At 42.1% G+C, this 19805-nt stretch overlaps 1 protein-coding gene across 1 annotated transcript in view; it reads left to right on the top strand.

The window, feature by feature from the left end:
• SPATA17 (spermatogenesis associated 17) overlaps nt 1-17342 on the top strand; it is an 89003-nt gene extending 71661 nt beyond the window's left edge. The window contains exon 11 of the mRNA XM_036277730.1: nt 17262-17342. Within this exon, the coding sequence (XP_036133623.1) occupies nt 17262-17342 (81 nt within the window). The remainder of the gene's footprint in view (nt 1-17261) is intronic.
• Nucleotides 17343-19805: the final 2463 nt, after the last annotated feature.

Below are 19805 nucleotides of genomic sequence, written 5' to 3'. Positions count from 1 at the left end.
GTCATAGATGTAAATGCTGATAATAAAAAGGGATCTGAAGTTGCATGATTTTGTTGATTGAGAGATGTTCAAATATCAAATATTCAGTATTTGATATCATCTTAAAATGTAGAAAAATCATCTTAAAATGTAGTTCATGTATTAACATAAAGTTATCATTTAGTAGCATTAAAATAATCATTGGTAGATTTAAGGATTGATTTTTGATGACTTGCTAACTTAAAGTCGACTTTCAAGAAAGTTCTTTCTACTACAAGGTACAACATGACTTAAAATGTTGCCTCAGCAAAGTATATTATTCAAAGCAAAGGAAGATTCCTTTGTTTTCAAGTTTTCTCCCTTTCCAATATGTATTTTTTTAATTTTTGGTGACTAAATAATCGTTTTTATCATTATTATATATCATGACCTCATAGGATGACAGTGTACTTGTTTTTACTTATAAACATTATAGTCAAAGAGTCAGTTATCTTCAGACCACATTCACTGAAGTATATCTGTCTACTGCATACACTCAAGGTTTGTCTGTCTTTGCCCCCCTGGACTTACTAGTCCTCTCTGCACACTGTGAACAGGAAAGGCATCGTGGGAGGGGGAGAAAGGAGAAATAAACACTGGCATCTACATGAAAAGTGATCACCTACGCTATGGTTGTTTTCTCTATGGAAGTACAGTTCAAAAGGGTGACGTAAGACAAAGGATCTGTCCCTAGTGTGTGGTCCATGGCTGTGGGCTTGGACTTCTGTGCTCAATGCCTGTCCACTCACACGGACTCACTAGGTCACTAATAGAGGTGAGGTCACTCCTGTTCTTCCACTTAGCCATGCGGTCTTATTTCCCTTTGCCCACCTGCTTTCTTGTGTTTATTTTATGTGGGAAGCTGGGTTTACAACACAGAGTGGCAATGGGGGTTTTCAGTTTAAATCAGGCGGCTGCCGATTTCAAATTTTAAAACTTCAGATTAATAATGTGATGCCTTTTTTGACATCTGGCTCTGGAGAATCTTCTGGAAGCTATGGACCGTGTCTCCAGGGGGAGGGAAAAATGCAAATATCCAGATGCAAAACAACATTTGCATGCCATCAATTTTATTTGATTGGAAACTAATTTTTTTTTTCAGAAGTAAAATATAACAATTTTTTAAAACTTTTTGTTTAAAATTATTACCCTCAAGTGTCTGCTTTATAAAAATGTGGAAATGAATCCAAATTTTGCAGGTAAAGAAATTATATAAAAATAAATTTCAATTGGAAACACTAGTCTGGTTGCACTTGAGTTAGAAGTTGAAGTGCTGGGATAGCCTTTTAATTTCAACTTTTTATTCTAATGGCACCACATGTTAAAAATACCAATTTACCGTCAGGCCGGTGTGGCTCAGTGGTTGAGCACTGACCCATGCACCAAGTGGTCGCCAGTTCAATTCCCAGTCAGGACACATGCCCAGATTGTAGGCCTGATCCCCAGTGGGGGGCATGCAGGAGGCGGCCAATCATGTTCTCTCTCATCAATATTTCTCTCTCTCTCCCTCTCTCTCTATAATCAATAAGGGGGAAAATTTTTTTTCTTTCACATAACAATTTACCATGGCATGTAGTGTTAAATGGAATTAGAACTCCAATAACTTGCTTTGTCAGCTAGCAAAGGTTGGAGTAAGGGAATATAAAAGTTCTCTATGAATCTCTAGATTGAACTCATGTCATTTTATTTTTAATTTCTTATCCTTAAACCATCGAGGTGATATGTTTTGGAGTCTGCATTATTGATAAAGTCTGTGACAGAAGGAGTGATCAATCCATGTAGCATGTTAGAGGCGTCAAAGTAGAAGGGAACTCCAGCAGAGGTTTGTAATGTCCTCGGGTACTCAGAGATTTCAGCCTACACAGAAATAAACAAAGTGTCATTTTCCACTTCAGCCTGCAATAGCACTTCCTCCAGAATTAGAGAGTTGCTTTAATTATCTTCCTCTAATCTGATTTTCCAGAGGAAGAGCTTGTTCATAAGGATCGGTGACTTTTCAGCACCATGCATAATATGGCCACAGAGCACTGAATAATAACAATGAAGTCACCGAAGTCATCAGTGAATGAACTCCTTACTGTATTGTTCTAATCATGGCTTCCCGTTGCTCTCAAGTATTTTGAAACTTCTGCTTGAAGTTGACCCCTTATCTTCAGGATTTTTCGTTTCATATTCTGCTCTCATCTGCTCCCAAAAATTCTGACAAGGCTCTGGCCCTGGGTTTGACCTCCATGCGGGATTTGGGGGCAGCATCTTTGGCAGTCATTCATGCTACTTTAGGAAGAAATGATCCAGATGGTGTGCAAAACTTTTTTCATCCAACAGTAAAACCAGATGTGTTTCCAAAGATTGCAGGTACTCTACCCAGTCATGAAGTTTTGCGATTGTCCTTCCCGTTGAAGTTATGCTCAATGAAAGAACTTTTAAACATTTTGAAGACAGAGAAACAGCCTGTGCCATTTCCAAAGGGAACACACCAGATCACATCCATGACTTGGTTGCTCTCAGTGACATCCTGGGGTATGCCGAAGGAAAGTGTTACTTATTCTACGATGTGCTAGAAAATGACAGCTATTTGGGACAGAAGAAAGGATTTCTTCTATTTCATTCTCCTGTTAAGTCACAAATCAACTTCAACATTATTTTAATAGCACATACTTTCTCCGTTAGCGTATGCGGTGGCTTCTATTATGAGATATTTCCAGGCAAAGGTCTTGGACAGGACAAGTCAGACTTGGATCCATTTCTGGCCTTCTCAAATCGAGCCACTTTTTGTGACAAAGAGCCACAGTCTCTCAAGTACTTTCACAAAGGACAGAAGTTCTCCAGTGACATTTGCTTTATGTTCTTAATGGTAAAATCTTTACTGCTCAAGAAATTGTTTATTTTCTGTGCTATTTTATCATCTAAGCCTCAAGATTTCCCTTTTCTGTGTTACAATGCTAAGATGAATGATTCAACACAATTTTGATGCTATGTAGAATGGCAAGAATTATTTGGGGTATATCCTCCACTGTTTGAAAATTAAATCAAGGACCGGCCAGTGTGGCTTAGTGGATTGAGCAATGTCCCATGGACTGAGAGGTCACAGTTCGATTCCAGGTCAGGACACATACCCGGGTCTCAGGCTCGATCCCCAGTAGGGGGCAGTTGATTGATGTTTCTCTCTCACATCAATGTTTCTATCACTCCCTTCCTCTCTCTCTAAAAAAACCCAACAAAACATTTTTTTTTTCCCAATTAAATCAAGGATGAATAGTAGAGATATAAGATTATGGAAAGAGAAATAATCTCTGTAATATTTTTGAATAGCAAATGGCTTGGCAGACTTGATGAGAGTCGATTCCAAATGCCTTTTGTGTGGCTGTTTAGAATTACTAAAAGTAGACATTTGGGTTCTGACCATGTTTCTTGAGATTTTAGGAAAAAGCAATTTGATAAGATCACAAACAACAACATGCTAAATTAACCACAGATTTGCCAGATAATTAACTCTGGTCAATATGCCAAGCTAATTATGTGTATATTACTGGCATTAGTAATAGTAACATTATTTACTAACTGTGCTTCCCAGGTACACACCAGTCAGAATGGACAACAATCCTGGGGCATCCTGTTTTTGACGGCCGGAATATGGGGGGTGTTGGAAGCGGTGCGTAGGTTAGCAGTGATTCACTGAGAGATTTGAAAATGCTGAAATCATTTCCATGTGTTAATAACCAACGTGATTTCCAGGGCAGGTGCTGGCTGAACGGCAGCTCTGAGCGCAGTGGGTCTGGTCTCCATCACACACTCCTGCCTAGCACTCGGCCCCGTCTTCTGGGCCCTGTGTGTGGCTGTCCTCAGTCTCGGGGTTGTGTGTGCCTTGTTGATTTCTCAAGTCCTGTCCTCGCTGATTGTTGGGATTCTTATAATTATTTGCATTTCATCAGCGTCCATTTGTTAAGAGAGAAGGACTCTTACTCTTGATTGTAAACAGGGGCTTTGGCTGTTACTGCCTCTGTTCACGTGGGCCCTCTTGTGTGTGTGTAGCGCCGTGGAATTCTGCAATGGCTCCATTCATGGGGTCCAGACGAACCGCTCCCGCAGAAAGAAAGCTCACCCTTCCCTAAATGTGTGCTTGTTGTTCGGTGTATAGTCATGGAGCTGCTGAGCTCCGGAGATGCGGTCCCGAGACGAGCTGTGTGAAATGCACACTGCAGTCCCAAGACTTAGTGCAAAACACAAATGGACAAATTCGTATCATTTTTATCAATGATGTTCACTAATGCTGAATCACACTTACTGGGCTAAACTATTTTCTAACCATACAATTCATTTCGCCTATTTCTCATTACGATTTCTAGCGTGACTACTAGAAAATGAAAATTACGTATGGGCCTACCTTGTATTTCCATTGGCCAGCCCAGCTCTTACTATATCTGCCCAAGATAAAAAGGACTTGATTTTGACGGAGCCTGTGGAAAACCCACGCCCTGGAAACTCAGACAAGCATTTCCCTCCGATGTGGTTATGTTCCTGTCACTGTAAAGGTATTCTCTGCAATGTGGTTGATTTGCAAACACCAGCAGCGTCTCTGGCTGTGGCTCGTCCCTCCACACATCACAAGGTTACTCCTTCCAGTTGACTCACTACGGTTCAGTTCAAGAAATGAGATTATTTTTAAAACCATACTTAAAGTATGCACATAATAATAATAATTATCTATGCAAATAATTAAATAACACAGCCAAGCGGATTAAAAATTAAGTTTGGTGAAAATTTTAATGATACTGTCTATAGGTAAATACTATTGATTTTGGATAAACTTAGCCTATAGCTAAAGGACTAAAAGGAATCACTTTTGTCCTAAGGAAACTAAGAGTCCCCTTTCTATTGTCCCTTTTAATTAGATTTCATAAAATGATATTGTGGAAAATCAAAGTAGATCCCCTTCCTGGAGGCTTACGATTACATTGCTATTGGTATAAATGCAGGTGAAATTCATGTAGTTTCATAAATTGGTTAACACATGTAGTCATGGAAGATTTATAAACATCTTTAAAATATGTCATGATCAGAGAAATACATGAAACCGATGTCCCCCTGATCTGCATAGTTAAGGAAGGAAACTGACTGGAGGCAAAGTCCATTGACCAGACTTCTCAATGTGTTTGAAAATCCTGATATAAATCAAGGGGCGTGAGTCACAGACCCTGGAAACAGGAGGAAACATCAATCAAAAATGCCCCGGATATGAAAAGCGACTGTACTGCTATGTGAGTGTCGCCCGTGTCTCTCCGCAGACGCTAACAGTGATGCGCAGGGACAGGGTGGCAGTCCCTGCTCAGCCTCCCATCAGCGATAATTAATCTTTTCGTTAACAGAGGCTGGAAAGAGCCTCTCATCCGCCTCTTCTGAAGTCCGAGGCACCCCGATTTCTGATGTTTGCGTTCGGAGGAAGATTGTCCCCACCAGTCCTAACAAATTGAAACACCAGGCTAATTATGGCGGCTAATGAAGTGTGTGGAATGGTCACGGCTTGTCGCAGACCTGCCTCTTCAGTTTGGATTAGGGTTTCATCAGTCACTTTTTCTAAACTGACCCAGAATCGCCCATGCCCGGTGCTTGGCATTTTTAATGCTGTTTCTGTAATTGGTTTTTTCCCTAAAGCTTAGGCCGTTTTGTGAAATACTACAGTCTCAGGACAGGACTTGCAAACTCTAGTGTGTATATATATATATATATAAATTTTATATATATAAAAACACTTTATAATTAGTGATATCAGCAGATCAAGTGGTGGAAGGCTAATAAAAGGACCACCAAAATAAAAGAAAATGAGATATACTGTTTCACTCCTGCTAAAGGCAGTGGTAAAGTATGTCCACGTGTAACAGCATCGTGTCCACGTATAACAGCATATTGTCCACGTATAACAGCATCATGTCCACGTATAACAGCATCGTGTCCACGTATAACAGCATATTGTCCACGTATAACAGCATCATGTCCACGTATAACAGCATCGTGTCCACGTATAACAGCATCGTGTCCACGTATAACAGCATCTCATCCGCGTATAACAGCATTGTGTCCACGTATAGCAGCATCATGTCCACGTATAACAGCATCGTGTTCACGTATAACAGCATCTTGTCCACATATAACAGCATCGTGTCCACGTATAACAGCATCTTGTCCACGTGCGAGTGGAAAACAACACACAGTCGTCATTGGTGGTTAGTGACTAAACTCCAGCTCGAGTTACTATGAAATAAATTCATAGATGGTAGTCTATTGTTAGGGGAGGACACCTCCCGTTTATCACTGAACATCGTTTTATACGATGTCTACATTTTGCATGAAAGCCAGACATCTTCAATCTATTGTAATCCTTGAGTCAGTGTAGGCCACTATCAGAGAGCGATACTGTAAAAGAATCCTGGGTCCCTTACACTCCGGAGCCCCACACCAACCCTGGACTTTTATATAAAGGAGAAATAAACCTCTCACTTGTTGAAATCACTATTAAGTTGGCTTCCTATCAGTTGCTGCTGAGTCTAATCCCAATTAATGCAATGGGTAAGAACGCCTTTCTGATGATCTCATGTGCAGCTAGAACATTGTTCTCTTAACTTTGTAGATACTAGTTTGTGATCTCCTATTAACTGCTGCTACCAAAGAAACATCTAGACATACGACTGAATCTTAGTGTGGGAGGGGTATGAGGGGGGGTGCTTTTATGAATTATTTTCTTTGTAATATAACCTTTATCCACCAACTCAACTTTGAGTAGCCCATGGTTACCTCTAGAGTGAATTTGAATGCTGCGATTGTCATCTTAGTTTATTTGCTCTTTCCACCTGACATCTGTGACCTTGTTTTTAAGGGTATCTCGTCCTGTTATTTTAGACTCTTTGATCCTTTTGGGCGTTGGCTCTCTTCTATGGAACCCATATTTGCAGGAGTTGGTTGAAGTTGGCAAATACTCTCTAACACTGAAATTGTCTTCACGTTACTGGCTATGATGACTTTCGGATGTTTGTTTTTAACTTAGGTCTTTGACATGTGGGTCTACTTTCTCCCATGGGCCTGTGTAGCTTATTCGTCTTCTGCTTCGGTTTCGAGAGCAGCGGACACATCTACTGTTTACCAACAGAGAGAATCTGTGGATTCGGGTCAAGGCTTCTTTCCAGACTTCCGCTGGAGGGCGGTCCAGTTCACTTGCCCTCAGTTCCTAGTTCTGCAACACAGGTCACTGGTGGACGAGATGAGCGTGTGGCCCTAACCGGGTAGGGCTCTTGTTCACATACGCGGGTCCCTGCGTGCAGTGCGTCCTCAGAGCGCGGAGGAGGCAGGGCCTTCGGCTTGGTTACTGTGGCTCAACCACGTTGTTTTCCACTCATCATCCTGAACTCTCCCCAAGAGGTAGACATTTCTCTTGAAGAAATAATGACCGAAACAGAAACCCAACTTGAATGCTTGTGAGAAAGTGAGAAGTAAAGAAAGGAGATCGTAATAACTATGTATGGTGTCAAGGGGGTACTAGATTTATGGGGGGGGGGGCACCTCGTAAGTTATACAAGTGTCTAATCACGCTGCTGTGCACCCGAAATGAATACAGTATTGAATGTCATCTGTCATTGGGAAAAAAAAAAAGGAAGTAAGGAGGAATTTCAGAGCAGTTTACTCAGAGTGAGAATTATCTGCTCTTTGAAAACTTCGGAAGACCTGCTGGGATAATGGGCACCAGGGCCTCTCGGGACGCTGTCTCCAGCTCCACCCGTGAAGATGGAGACTCAGCAACTGTTGGCAGCCACCCCCCGCACCCTATGCCAGCTCTTCCGTGGGCTATGGATGTAGAGGTTTTTTAAAAAAGAGTTTTTCTCAGGGCTCTAAAACTGTAAGATTTCTTGGAAAGGGAAATTCTTCCTGTAGGCTAATTAGCTAGCCCCCATGATGGATAAGAGCTTAATGGAACATTGTGTGAGGTTAATATCCACTAAATCACATTAACAGTTTTGAAAATTTGGAGAAGCCCTAACCGTCTAGTTGGAGAGCAGACAAAACTAATTGAAATACCTTTGCCATTAATTTCCAAGCTCTTGGAAACTAATGGGTTTCTAGAAATATCATTAATGATGACTAACACCTATATCATAATCCATATTAGCTAAACGTATGTCAACATAAGAGATATATAAGGTATTGCGCATTAATATCCTAAACTACATTGCCAAATAATGTTTGCATAAAAGAATCTATAACTCGTAATTACCTCAGTGTAGCATATTAATATTTATGATAAAGTAGAGTTTTAATGTGGCTTTTCAATATGAAACACTTCGTCTACTTTCCTTTTTCTTAAGTAAAGTGAAGCCGTACTTGTCAAAATTTTATTTAGTAACATTGAATAAAATCAAGACCCTTCTGGTTATTATTTGCAAAAAAAAGAAACTATGAATTACCTCTGGAAGATTTTGATTTGTTTACAACACTTTTAATCTATCAAGCTTAATTCAGAGATGTTTTCTATTAATCATTTTTATTAACCTTCAAATTGCTAATGGATATCAGGCATGCTATTACACTAGTAAATGATTTCACTGTTTGCAGCAGAGCCAAATCTGAACTACTTAGAACTTGCTACTTTTATACTTGTTATATTCTTTCTTATATTGGATTTATTTTTTATTCCTTATATAAAAAAAGATTTATTAAGTAGAATACTAAATGAAACAATATTGCAGGAGTGCTTAACCTACTTAACTGGTCAAAGCTTCTCAAGTATCTTTAAGTATTAATTGTATGTAATCTGTTTACTAAGAATATATCATATTGTTGGTTTTGTGTAAAGTACAATTTAAAAATAGATACCAACTAATTAGCAGTTATTATATATTGACCATGGTGAAACATACTTGTTTTTTACTTTGTTTCTGGTAAACTCTTCTCTGTGGAACAAAAGCAGTGTAAGAGAAAATACATACACAGTGGAATTTAACTTTACTTGAGTTATTTTCTCCTATATTGTGTGACTATGCCAAACACAGACCTCAGAAGGCCATAATCCTTTAAATTGTTCCATTTTTATATCCTCTTAATCTTTAAATCATTTTATATTGTTCAAAAGTAATAATGAATAATATATTGAATATTGAGACTAAATTCTCATATAGCAAATGATAATGTTCTTGAATTTAACAGCCTTTCATTTAGAAAGTTTAAATAAATTAAACTTTAAGAGCAATAAATTGTACTCTTAATGGCAACAGCAAATAAACACACCAAAGTAATTTACCTACACATGTTTTTGAGTTCAGACTCAGTAAAGTTCAAGGGCATCCGTGTATGAAATAGCCTGTGTGGAAATTTCCATTGCTTTCTTCATTTGATTTAGTTCGGGAAAAGGACACAAGTTCAGAAAAATAGATCATCGTCTTGAGTAATTTTGTTTCAAATATAAACATTAAGTATTGTTCCTAGACTAGTACATGTGTATATAATTTTCTCAAAGCTTATAAAGGGAGTTGGCATTATAAAATACATTAACTTCTGTTGACTATCTCATCTGCATTTTTATATGTTTTATTATATAGACTTGCTTTTGGGAAGCATTAAAAATATTTTTAAAATGAAGGCAAAATGTAAAAAAGAATAACAAATGAGAAATTATATGTTGAGGTGTTTTATAAAAATGATAAAAAAAAAAAAAAAAAGAGAGAGAGAGAGGGCATTAATTACTGAGAGGAACGCAGCTAATACAAGAGTCCAAGTAGAAAGGAGACTTAAATCTAAGAGGAATAGTAAACATTTTGGCACACTGATTGTTTCTTCTTGACTTTATTTTTATCAATTAAAATACGTACATAGTTCAAGTAGGTGTGTTCAATGGTTTGTAATGCAGCCTGGTCAGTGTGGCTCAGTGGATTGAGCGTCATCCCGTGGACTGAGAGGTCCCTGTCTGATTCCCAGTCAGGGCACATGGCCAGGTTGTGGGCTCCATCCCCAGTAGGGGGCGTGCAGGAAGCAGCCGATCGATGTTGCTCTCTCACATCAATGTTTCTCTCTCTCTCTAAAAAATCAATAAAAACAGTTTTTTAAAAAGATTTGTAATGCTAAGTGGCATACTCCTGACCCATCCCTCCCATCTTCCAGGGAAGGTCCTCCTTCCCAGAGACCACTGTCAACTCTCACCTGCCCGTCAGATCCCAGCGCCGAGCCTCCAGGGCTGAGGTGGGAAGAACAGGGTGGGAAACCCTTGGTCCGTTCTCCCTTCCTTTTGGGTCTGGGATGCTACCACCCTCATCTGGCTCAACATAAATTATGAGCGGGGTCGCCGCTGTCATCCCAGCTTTACCGGGAATGCCGTCTTATAGATGTTTATCATCCTCCTCGATTGGCCGAGGCATTTCTGAGAGGCTGGGGCAGGACATTAACTGCTCTGCTATCTTAAACCTAGAAGTCCTCCCAATGAGTAATTTTAAAATATGGCTCCATACAACTTTCATAGAGTGGGTTTTGAAATAATGGTGATACTTCCAAAAACACGACATCTGGAACATTTCATTCGTTCTCAAGTCTGTTGGATGTGGTAGGTGGCGGACATGACACACAGGCCTGGGTCCCTCCCCCAGGAGGCTGACCACATTTCTCTTTCCACTTCTGTTCATGGCACATACCCTTTTCTTCAAAGCAGTGTGTCAGGAGCAACCGGTTTCACTTCTTGTCTTTGTTTTCCTGAGAGGAATTACCACAAATATTTCTATGGAGAAAATTCACCATTCAGTGACAGTTACTGATATAGCCTATAATTACAAAAAAAAAAAAAAAAACCACCTTCCTGTGAGAATTCCATCATGTTCATGGTGCATGTATATTATCAACAATCATAAATATTGAGTAATAAAGCTTCGAGTTCACACATTTACCAGATTAGCAATTTTTCAAAAACGTAAGCAGTAATTAGAAACCTCTCATAATTTCTTTCAGAAACCACGTCTGATTTTCATTCCTTCACTTAGGGGGAAAAAAAAAACTTGTAAGCAAACACTGTGTCAGAACTATTGACATTTTTATAGCTTGACAAAAATTAAGCATAATTAGAATGAAATATTTGTTGCATAAATTAAACTGCAATTAATATGTTTTCTGCCACCGCTTGAAGGATAAGATTAAAATGGTGTTGTTAGCGGACTCCCTGCTGCGAGACTAATTTCTTGATTTTTATACCAAACATCATCATACATATTTTCACAGTGAAGGAATAAACCAACAAGTAGAAAACAGCGTTTGATGAAAATGACAGACTACAGAGGGAGACACGCTGACTTTTATGAAGACAAGGCAGCATTTTAAGATCTGATGACGAGTTGATTCCAAGGGTAGATCTGCACGTTTAAAGCCGTTAACATAAGTAGGAAAGTGCTCTTCATTTTAGTTAGCTCTGCCTTTTAAATTATCCAGTGTATGGTTTCAGGATGTTTGCTTCTTTGGGAGATAATTAGAAAATGAACCAGACATGGTATACCAAGGGCCCCCTCCAGCTAACCAAGAAATTATAATAACTCCCATCCCGGGATCCCGGGTGTAGACAATCCCAGGAAGAGTGGGGGGCAGAGGCAGCCCAGCAGTACCTCTCTGGGAGGGGGACCAGTTTTTGTCGTGTGATCCCACGACTGTAATTATAGTTATCACTGTCTTAGAAAAATGCCCCAGCCCGGCGGTGTGGCTCCGCAGTTGAGCTTGGACCCTGCACCAAGAGGTTTGATTCCCGGTCAGGGCACATGCCCAGGCTGTGGGCCCGATCCCCAGTGGGGGGCATGCAGGAGGCAGCCAATCGATGTTCTCTCTCATCGATGTTTCTCTCTCTCTCTCCCCCTCTCCCTTCCTCGCTCTCTAAAATCAATAAAGGAAAAAAAAATTAAAAAGAAAAGAAAGAAAAATGTCCCCACTGCCACTGACCCCGCATCGCATCCAGTGTTAGTTCCCTGTGAATTGTGTCCTGGCTAATTACTTTCTGACATCAGACACCATCGGTGGTATCAGTGAAAAGGAATAGGTGGCCGTTGTTACTAGTCCTCTTTCTTTCTCCATCGTCTCTCTTGGGCCGGGCTGCCCGGAGGATACAGATGCCCAGGGCCCCTCACTGGCTGAACTGTCCCGTCGCACGCCTGTGCCCCGGGGGCGGGACGGTGTCGAGGCACCTGGGTGGCATGCGGGTAGGACCATGCCTGTGGAAGACGTGGACTTAGCGGGGCTCTGCCCACCGACAAGGCCTCCGCGGGCATCCGTGCTGCTGCAGAGGAAGGGTCCTCCTGCAGGGCTTGGTGCTCCCGACGGCCCCAGCCCCAGAGCCAACGGATTTGCAGGTCCCAGATGTTGGAACCCGTCCGCCCTCCAGAAACCCTAGAGCACACCAGTCCGTGGCTTGGTCACTCGGGGTGCCGCGAGTGGTGTGGTGACAGCAGTGTGGCTGTGGTTCGATCAGCATGGAGCGGCCTCCCTGGACACCTGCCGTGACTCAGCTGGCCTTTGCCTGCCGCCGGCCCTCCCGCACCCTGGATCGCGGTTCTTACCGCTCCTGACACCTTTCCGCTGTCTGTCTGCCTGCTCACGGGGAGTTTAATGTCCTTGAAGACAGGAGTTTTCGCCTAACTTGTTTATTGCCGTATCCCAGGACAGTACTTGGCATAAGCACAACTCGGTTAATGCTTTTAGGGAGGAAGGAGGGAAGAAGGGAAGAAGGGAAGGATGTTTCAAAGCCAGTTCTTTCTTCATTTTTTCTTTATTGAAACATCGATGAGAGAGAACATTGATTGGCCGCCTCCTGCATGCCCCCCACTGGGGATCAGGCCCACAACCTGGGCATGTGCCCTGAATGGGAATCAAACCGGCGACCTCTTGGTGCAGGGTCGACGCTCAACCACTGAGCCACACCGGCTGGGCTCAAAACCAGTTCTTAAAAATGAACCCAAAGAAATGAAACATGATAATTCCTGCTGATACTCTGAAAATCTAGGATTAGAATAGGGTTATGAGAAGTCTTTCTATTAAAACTTCATGTATACGTTATCTTATTTGAAAGAAAACTGTGTCTCATAAAGCTAAATTTCAAGTTGTTATCTATCCATAGTTGGTGTTCGTGAAGAGCTGTTACCGCCGCCCCGTAGAGAGTAGCCAAGGGTACGTGGGTCTCTGGGCTCATGTTCTCACTCATGGTCTGTTCAGTGTCGCTGCCCTGGGAGGCGGGACGCCTGCAATGTTCTGGTGGAATGTGCGCGTGTCCGCAGCCGTGAATGTGTCATGACGGAGCTCAGCTCGACTGCAGGTACCCAGATCCTGCATCTGCAGTGGTTACTAACCTGTCGAGTCTCGGAGAGCACCGACTTAGTCCTTCCTGAACCGTGGCTCCTACGGGAGATGCAGGGTGGGGTTCCTGCAAGCTTCTGGTCAGCTAATCAATACTCAACACTGCTCTGTGCGTGCCACTGATCAATACTTAACACTGCCCTGTGTGCGTCACTAATCAACACTTAACACTGCTCTGTGCGTGCCACTGATCAATACTTAACACTGCCCTGTGCGCGTCACTAATCAACACTCAACACTGCTCTGTGCGTGCCACTGATCAATACTCAACACTGCTCTGTGCGTGCCACTGATCAATACTTAACACTGCCCTGTGCGCGTGCCACTGATCAATACTTAACACTGCTCTGTGCGTGCCACTGATCAATACTTAACACTGCCCTGTGCGTGCCACTGATCAATACTCAACACTGCCCTGTGCGTGCCACTGATCAATACTTAACACTGCTCTGTGCGTGCCACTGATCAATACTTAACACTGCTCTGTGCGTGCCACTGATCAATACTTAACACTGCCCTGTGCGTGTCACTGATCAATACTCAACACTGCTCTGTGCGTGCCACTGATCAATACTTAACACTGCTCTGTGTGTCCCTGTGTAAAGGCCCTTTATTGAACCGACATCGTTGATTCATTGCCAGCGAATTGTTGCCGATTGCACGGTCGCTCCTGCCAGAACGAAGGCTCTCCAGCACAGGCACACAGTCCCTGTAGGCCCACGGCGGCCTTCTTACACGTAGGGTCACGAGACAGCACTTCAGCAGTTGCCTGGGTCCGTGTTACACAGTGACATCACCAACACGAAGAACTTAGCGTGGAAAATGCGGGACTAACTAGAGCAGAGCTGGGAGAGCAAGGCCTCTGCTGGAGAGGTGCGCCGGGTGACCCCGATTTCTCACTGTTCTGCCCCTGTCTATAAACGCCTGAGAAGGCACATGAGTATTGATTCTGGGGCTACAAGTAAATTTTAGCCAGTAGGTGAGCTCGCACATTAGAGATCTGAGTGATGAGGATCGATGGTAACGGTGTTCTTATGAAGTCATCATTGAACACATCGTTGTAGCCTGTTTACTGATGAATTATTAGTTTGCATTATTGTCCTTGCAAAACAGTGTCACAATGAGAAGTCCTATTTTTCTATTCAGCCAAGATTTATGGAGTCATGACATCTGTCTGGCACTTTGAGGGGAGCTCCAATACAACAGACGAGACAGAGGCTCCCCTCCTCATTCCTCATAGAACCCCCCCCCCCAATTTTGCGGTCTCTCCTCCAAATACTTACAGACTCGCGTTACTGGAGGCACAGAGAGGGAACTGGGCATACATCTACTAGCTGGAAAAGAAAAGATTTTGGACCATGGAGTGACCTTGGGAAGACCCTCTTGATGATGGAGTCCGGGGCGTACAGTTTTCACCTCCTTCGCTTGGCTTCTAGAGTGATGATGCAGTTGGATGAGAGAGTAAGGGTGTGCTGTTCTAGGAGGCTCAGCCTCTCCAACTTAGGACAGGTTCATGCTTCCCCAGGACCACGTCCGTTCATTCATTCTCCAGTCACTCCTTCGGCCACGTGATATTTATCAAGCGTCTACTTTGTACCAGACACGGACTAAACCCTAGGACTACAACTGTGAGCGCTATGTGACACCTGTGTTCTAGCATTAACCCCCCTCTGGAGGATTTTCTTGGAGTACCTAGTTACTGGCATTCAGTTTATTTCCCGCTAAGAAACACTTCGTGTTTTGGAATAGTCATAATCTCACTTTCAGTTGTTATTCCTGCTCTAAGTGGTTCCCTTTAAGCCATTCTGATACCTCCAAAGGGTTTTACAGCCCAGTGCCCTGGGCACCAACCATATGTGAGCCCAAACTGCGGCCTCAGCATTCCCCGCTTCACCCAGCCTCCCCCTGTGGACAGTGGGCTGTCTCTGATCATGACAATACTATTCCTGGAACCTCTTACCCTGGTATCATTCGCTCTGTTATCAAATCAACTACGTTGGAGCTAGTCGGATGTTCCATTTCAGTGACTTTTATTTAGATGACATTCTTATTATTTTTGGTTGCAATTAAGGCCACCTTTTAGATGTGCCTCTCTATATCTACATCGATTCCTCCTGGTCTGTCTTCATGGCTCGGCATCCCTTTTATGATGATGACGGTGCACGAACACCACGACACAGTGCGTTTGCACGTTTCGGTCGGCGTGTCCGACCCGCTGTTTCCCACCTGTGCCGTTGTAGCACGGCCATAAAGATGGACGGGGACATGAGCTAGGTAAGAGAAAGACAGATGAAGCTATTAAGAAGAAGCTTTATAAAAATGTAAAAAGAAAATCAATAGAAACTCCAATATATAACTTCAGCATTTAGATGCACCCACACTGAAATAAAAGTAGGAACGTGTACCCCAAAGCCTTAAATAACTAGAGAAACAGGGCAGCTGCCAACACAAAGCCATCATACACTCGGGGTGAGTGGCCCAGGAAATCTGCTCTTTCATTGTGAGTTGGGTTTGAAATAGACCTGGGCTGCATTCCAGCTCAGAGAGCCGTTCACTCCCAAAGACTCCCAAAGTGTCCCAAGGAGCTCATTTGGGCAGCGGATTATTTGTGTTTGGCTGGGCACCCGAACAGAAAGCCGTGTGCTCCGGCGAGCAGGGGCTACAGCAGGGTCTGGCGTTGCATCCCCAGCATTCTGTCTGCACAGGTTGGTTTGCAGAAGAGCATCCCCAGCCCCCACTCCGACAGTAGCACAGTGCACGGGTCACGAAGGTGCTTTCCTTGAACTCCCAGTTGCTCCCATGGCCACGTGGCCTGCTTTCTGAACCACAGGCACCTTTTACCCAACCGAGAGTCAGCGCCAAGATGTCCGCAAACCAAAGCCGTCTTAATGGCATTGCCACGTCTTCCTGTGTCGCAGGGAAGTAGCAGTTATTGACTGACTGGGGCCAAGTAAGAATGCAGGGTTTTAAGTTAAAAAATCAGAGTGATCGAGAATTTCTGGTTTTCGTTTAGGGACTGAAGGATAATCGATCCTTCTTTATTGACACGACTATGAAGCCTATTGTCTTTTTTTCCTACTCTACGCATTCACTGTTTTTAAAGCATATACAATTTGAATATATTTTTCACCCAAATCAAATTGAAGTAAATGTAAAAGTCAAAAATTAAGATGTACATTTTGTTTTTAAAATTTTTTAAAAGTTGAATTGGTTGGGGTGACATTGGTTAATGAAGTGCAGGTTTCAGGTATACAAACCTGTGTATTATCTGTCTATTGTATTGGGTTCACCACCCCAGGTCAAGTCTCCTTCCATCACCATTTATCCCTCCTTCACCTTCTTTTAATTTTTTTTTTTTTAATCCTCACCTAAGAACATGTTTCCATTTTTTGTTCAGATAGAGTGGGAGAGAGAGAGAGAGAGAGAAACATCGATGTGAAAGGGACACATCGAGTGGTTGCCACCCGCACGACCCAACCAGGGCCGAGGACAAACTGCAACCGAGGTACGGGCCCTTAGCGGGAACCGAACCCGGGTCTCTCTGGACCGCAGGCCGACGCTCTAACCACTGAGCCAAACCGGCCAGGGCTCCTTCACCTTCTTATACCTCCCTCTGGCAATCACCATACTGTTATCTGTGTCCATGGAATGTACATTTTAAAAATGAGTTATTTTATATGTTAAAATTGTTTATTACATTAAACACTAAATATAATTAATACATATAAAAATGTTTAATCTAAGATCATTTAAGTAAAACTAACCATTTCATTTCCTCTTTTGAAAATTAAATTAATTATTGTTATATAGATTTAAAACCAATAATAATAATAATAATAATACAAAGTCAGTCAGAGCTCTGTGCTAATCTTTTCTCTCTTTCCTTCTAGGATTTCCAGACTGTATTACCATCATTTGATCTCTTCTCCAAGTATGGAAAAGCATATTCGAAAGCTGGACAAATTTTGTAAAGGTATGCATTTTTTGCTAAGTACTTCAAAAAGTATTTTAAGTAACAAAAAAATCAAATATGATCGACTAAACTGTCAGCATTTTAAAAGCCATGCTTTAATAATATCGATGCCTAACAAGCACACACTGCTTTTATTCTAGTCTGTAGGTTTAACATTCAAAAAGCATCAGTTTTGTTTGCAAATCTCCAAAACGGACTCAAAAATATGTTACGCAATAGAACTGACAAAAACCGGAAGTGCCTTTTCCTTATATTAAGTACTACAATGAATCAATAGTTTTACACAACCCAGTGAAAAATTCTTGATGTCCAAAAGCTAAAACATTTCTCAATACTGTATTGATACACTTAGTTTAAAATACTATAGTCAATATGTGTGTTATTTGAAGTACCAGTTGTTGTTTGTTAATCCTCAGCTGAGATATTTTTCCATTGATTTTTTTTTTCTTAATAGAGTGGAAGGGAAGGAGAGAGGGAGAGAGGGAGAGAGAGAGAAAGAGAAACGTTGATGTGAGAGAGATACAAGTGGCCGCCTCCCACACAACCCTGACCAGGGCTGGGGATCGAACCCGCAACCCAGGTACATGCCCTTGACCCTCTGGTCCAAGGGCTGACACTCGAACTGCTGAGCCAAGCCAGCCATGGCTTTCCAGGTGTCTTTATGGAAACAGTGCCTAGCGTTCCTGATCATCAACATTTCCAGCAGAGAGAAGAACAAAGAACTGCATAAAATTCAAGATCACAGAATTCAAAGCTCTCAGTGAGCACTGTGTCTACTTGCTCAGGTGTTTAAAAACAGAGGCACGATTACAATCAAAGTGAGACTGACAGGAAATATTCTGACATTTTCAGCCAAATTAGAGGAGATGTTGGGTGGAGATCTCGCCAGGTGAGGGAGAAGAGGCAGGAATGAGCAATCACGCGATTGGAACTTCCCAGGGAGGCTGCCACGCCCAGGTCCCGGAGAGCTCGCCTCCAATGGGAAAGACCGAGCAGACTGAAGCAACTGTGCACCTGAGATCCAGCCTTGGTACCCCCCGTCCCCCAAGTATAGCTTCGGACGCTTCGCTGTGGAAGTCAGCATGATAAATACAGACACCCCTCTCTACCTTTTAATGACTCCAAAAGAAATACGGACTATTGGTCCGTGATGCCAAGTGAAATTGCATTTTCAAAGGTTTACAAAGTATCATGACCTACTGGAACATTTTTCTGGTATTTCTAACTCGCAGTATAAAGCCGTCTAAATACAATCTATCATATTTGTGTGTGACTTCGATTTTAATTCAAAGGTGTGTTCTGTTTGTCATGGTGAACGGTTGGAAACAAATTGAATACTCAATAATATATGCTAAGTTAAATAAATGATGAGACAAGAACCTTACCTGTTAATTTGGGGATGAAAATGCCTTACTGTATTTCTAAAAAAAGAAGGCTGTACTCAAAAGAACCCATGTAGCTTAACTCCATTAAAAAATCTGTGCATGTGTGTATATACAAACACACATTATATAATGTGTATTCTTTAATTAAAAAAATACACTTGCAAAGTACTTCCGTGTCACATATATAGGTATACATTTGTATACTGCAAAAATGTTCATGGAAGCTGTCTTTAGATGCTAAGATTGTAGATGCCTTTTTGGGAGATATGTCGCTGTATCTTTTTTTTTTTTTTTTTTGACATTTTTATTTAATCAGACAAACGCAAAGTGTTAAGACAAGACACTCCAAGAGGAATTCCTTGTTCTTCTCTACCAATTGCAAAAACAGCTCGACTTTATTCTATTCGATCATAAGAATTTAGAGACAATGATCTTTCCATCCGAAGACAAAATAACCACTTGCTCAATTATTTAACAGAAAGAAGGATGAGCAACAAATGTTTCCCATCACTTTTAATTAAAAAGAGTGCACAATGAGCAAATACAAATCCGTGACGGACATTTCTTTTTCAAATGCTCGGTAACTCTACTCTTGGATTTTTAACTGTTTTGTGAATTGAAAATATTATCCACATGTCACCTCCTCCCCTTAGAATGCAAATGAATGTCTCGTGTTTCATTTTGCTAAGTGGAAGGGATGGAGCAGCTTCAGCTGAAGTTCTCCTATTAAGATTAAATTTCACCAAATATGACAGTGTTTCCGCTCCTTGCAGAGAAGACCAAGACAGAGACACTTGCGCCTAAGTTTTGGCTAAAGACGCCCTGGTCATTTTTAGAGCCATCTATTTGATGGCGTCAGTGTCCAGGTGGTTCATCACTTGCTGATAATCCACCGGGCGTTGTCTGTCGCAGCCCTGCGGCCTTTCTGCATCCGTCCGATGAGAAACAGTGAGGCTGTTATCAGATGAATCTTCCTCCCCTTCGGCGCGTCCGAGTTTAGGATAAACAAAGCCTACACCATCCCACTTCGATCAAGCGACTAAGACTTCAGCCCCTGAAACTGCTCACGATGAATT

This window comes from Molossus molossus, unplaced genomic scaffold (assembly GCF_014108415.1).
Source record: "Molossus molossus isolate mMolMol1 unplaced genomic scaffold, mMolMol1.p scaffold_m16_p_23, whole genome shotgun sequence".
Lineage (NCBI taxonomy): Eukaryota > Metazoa > Chordata > Mammalia > Chiroptera > Molossidae > Molossus > Molossus molossus.
Note: the sequence above shows the minus strand (reverse complement) of the source record. Positions and strands in the feature narration are given on the sequence as shown.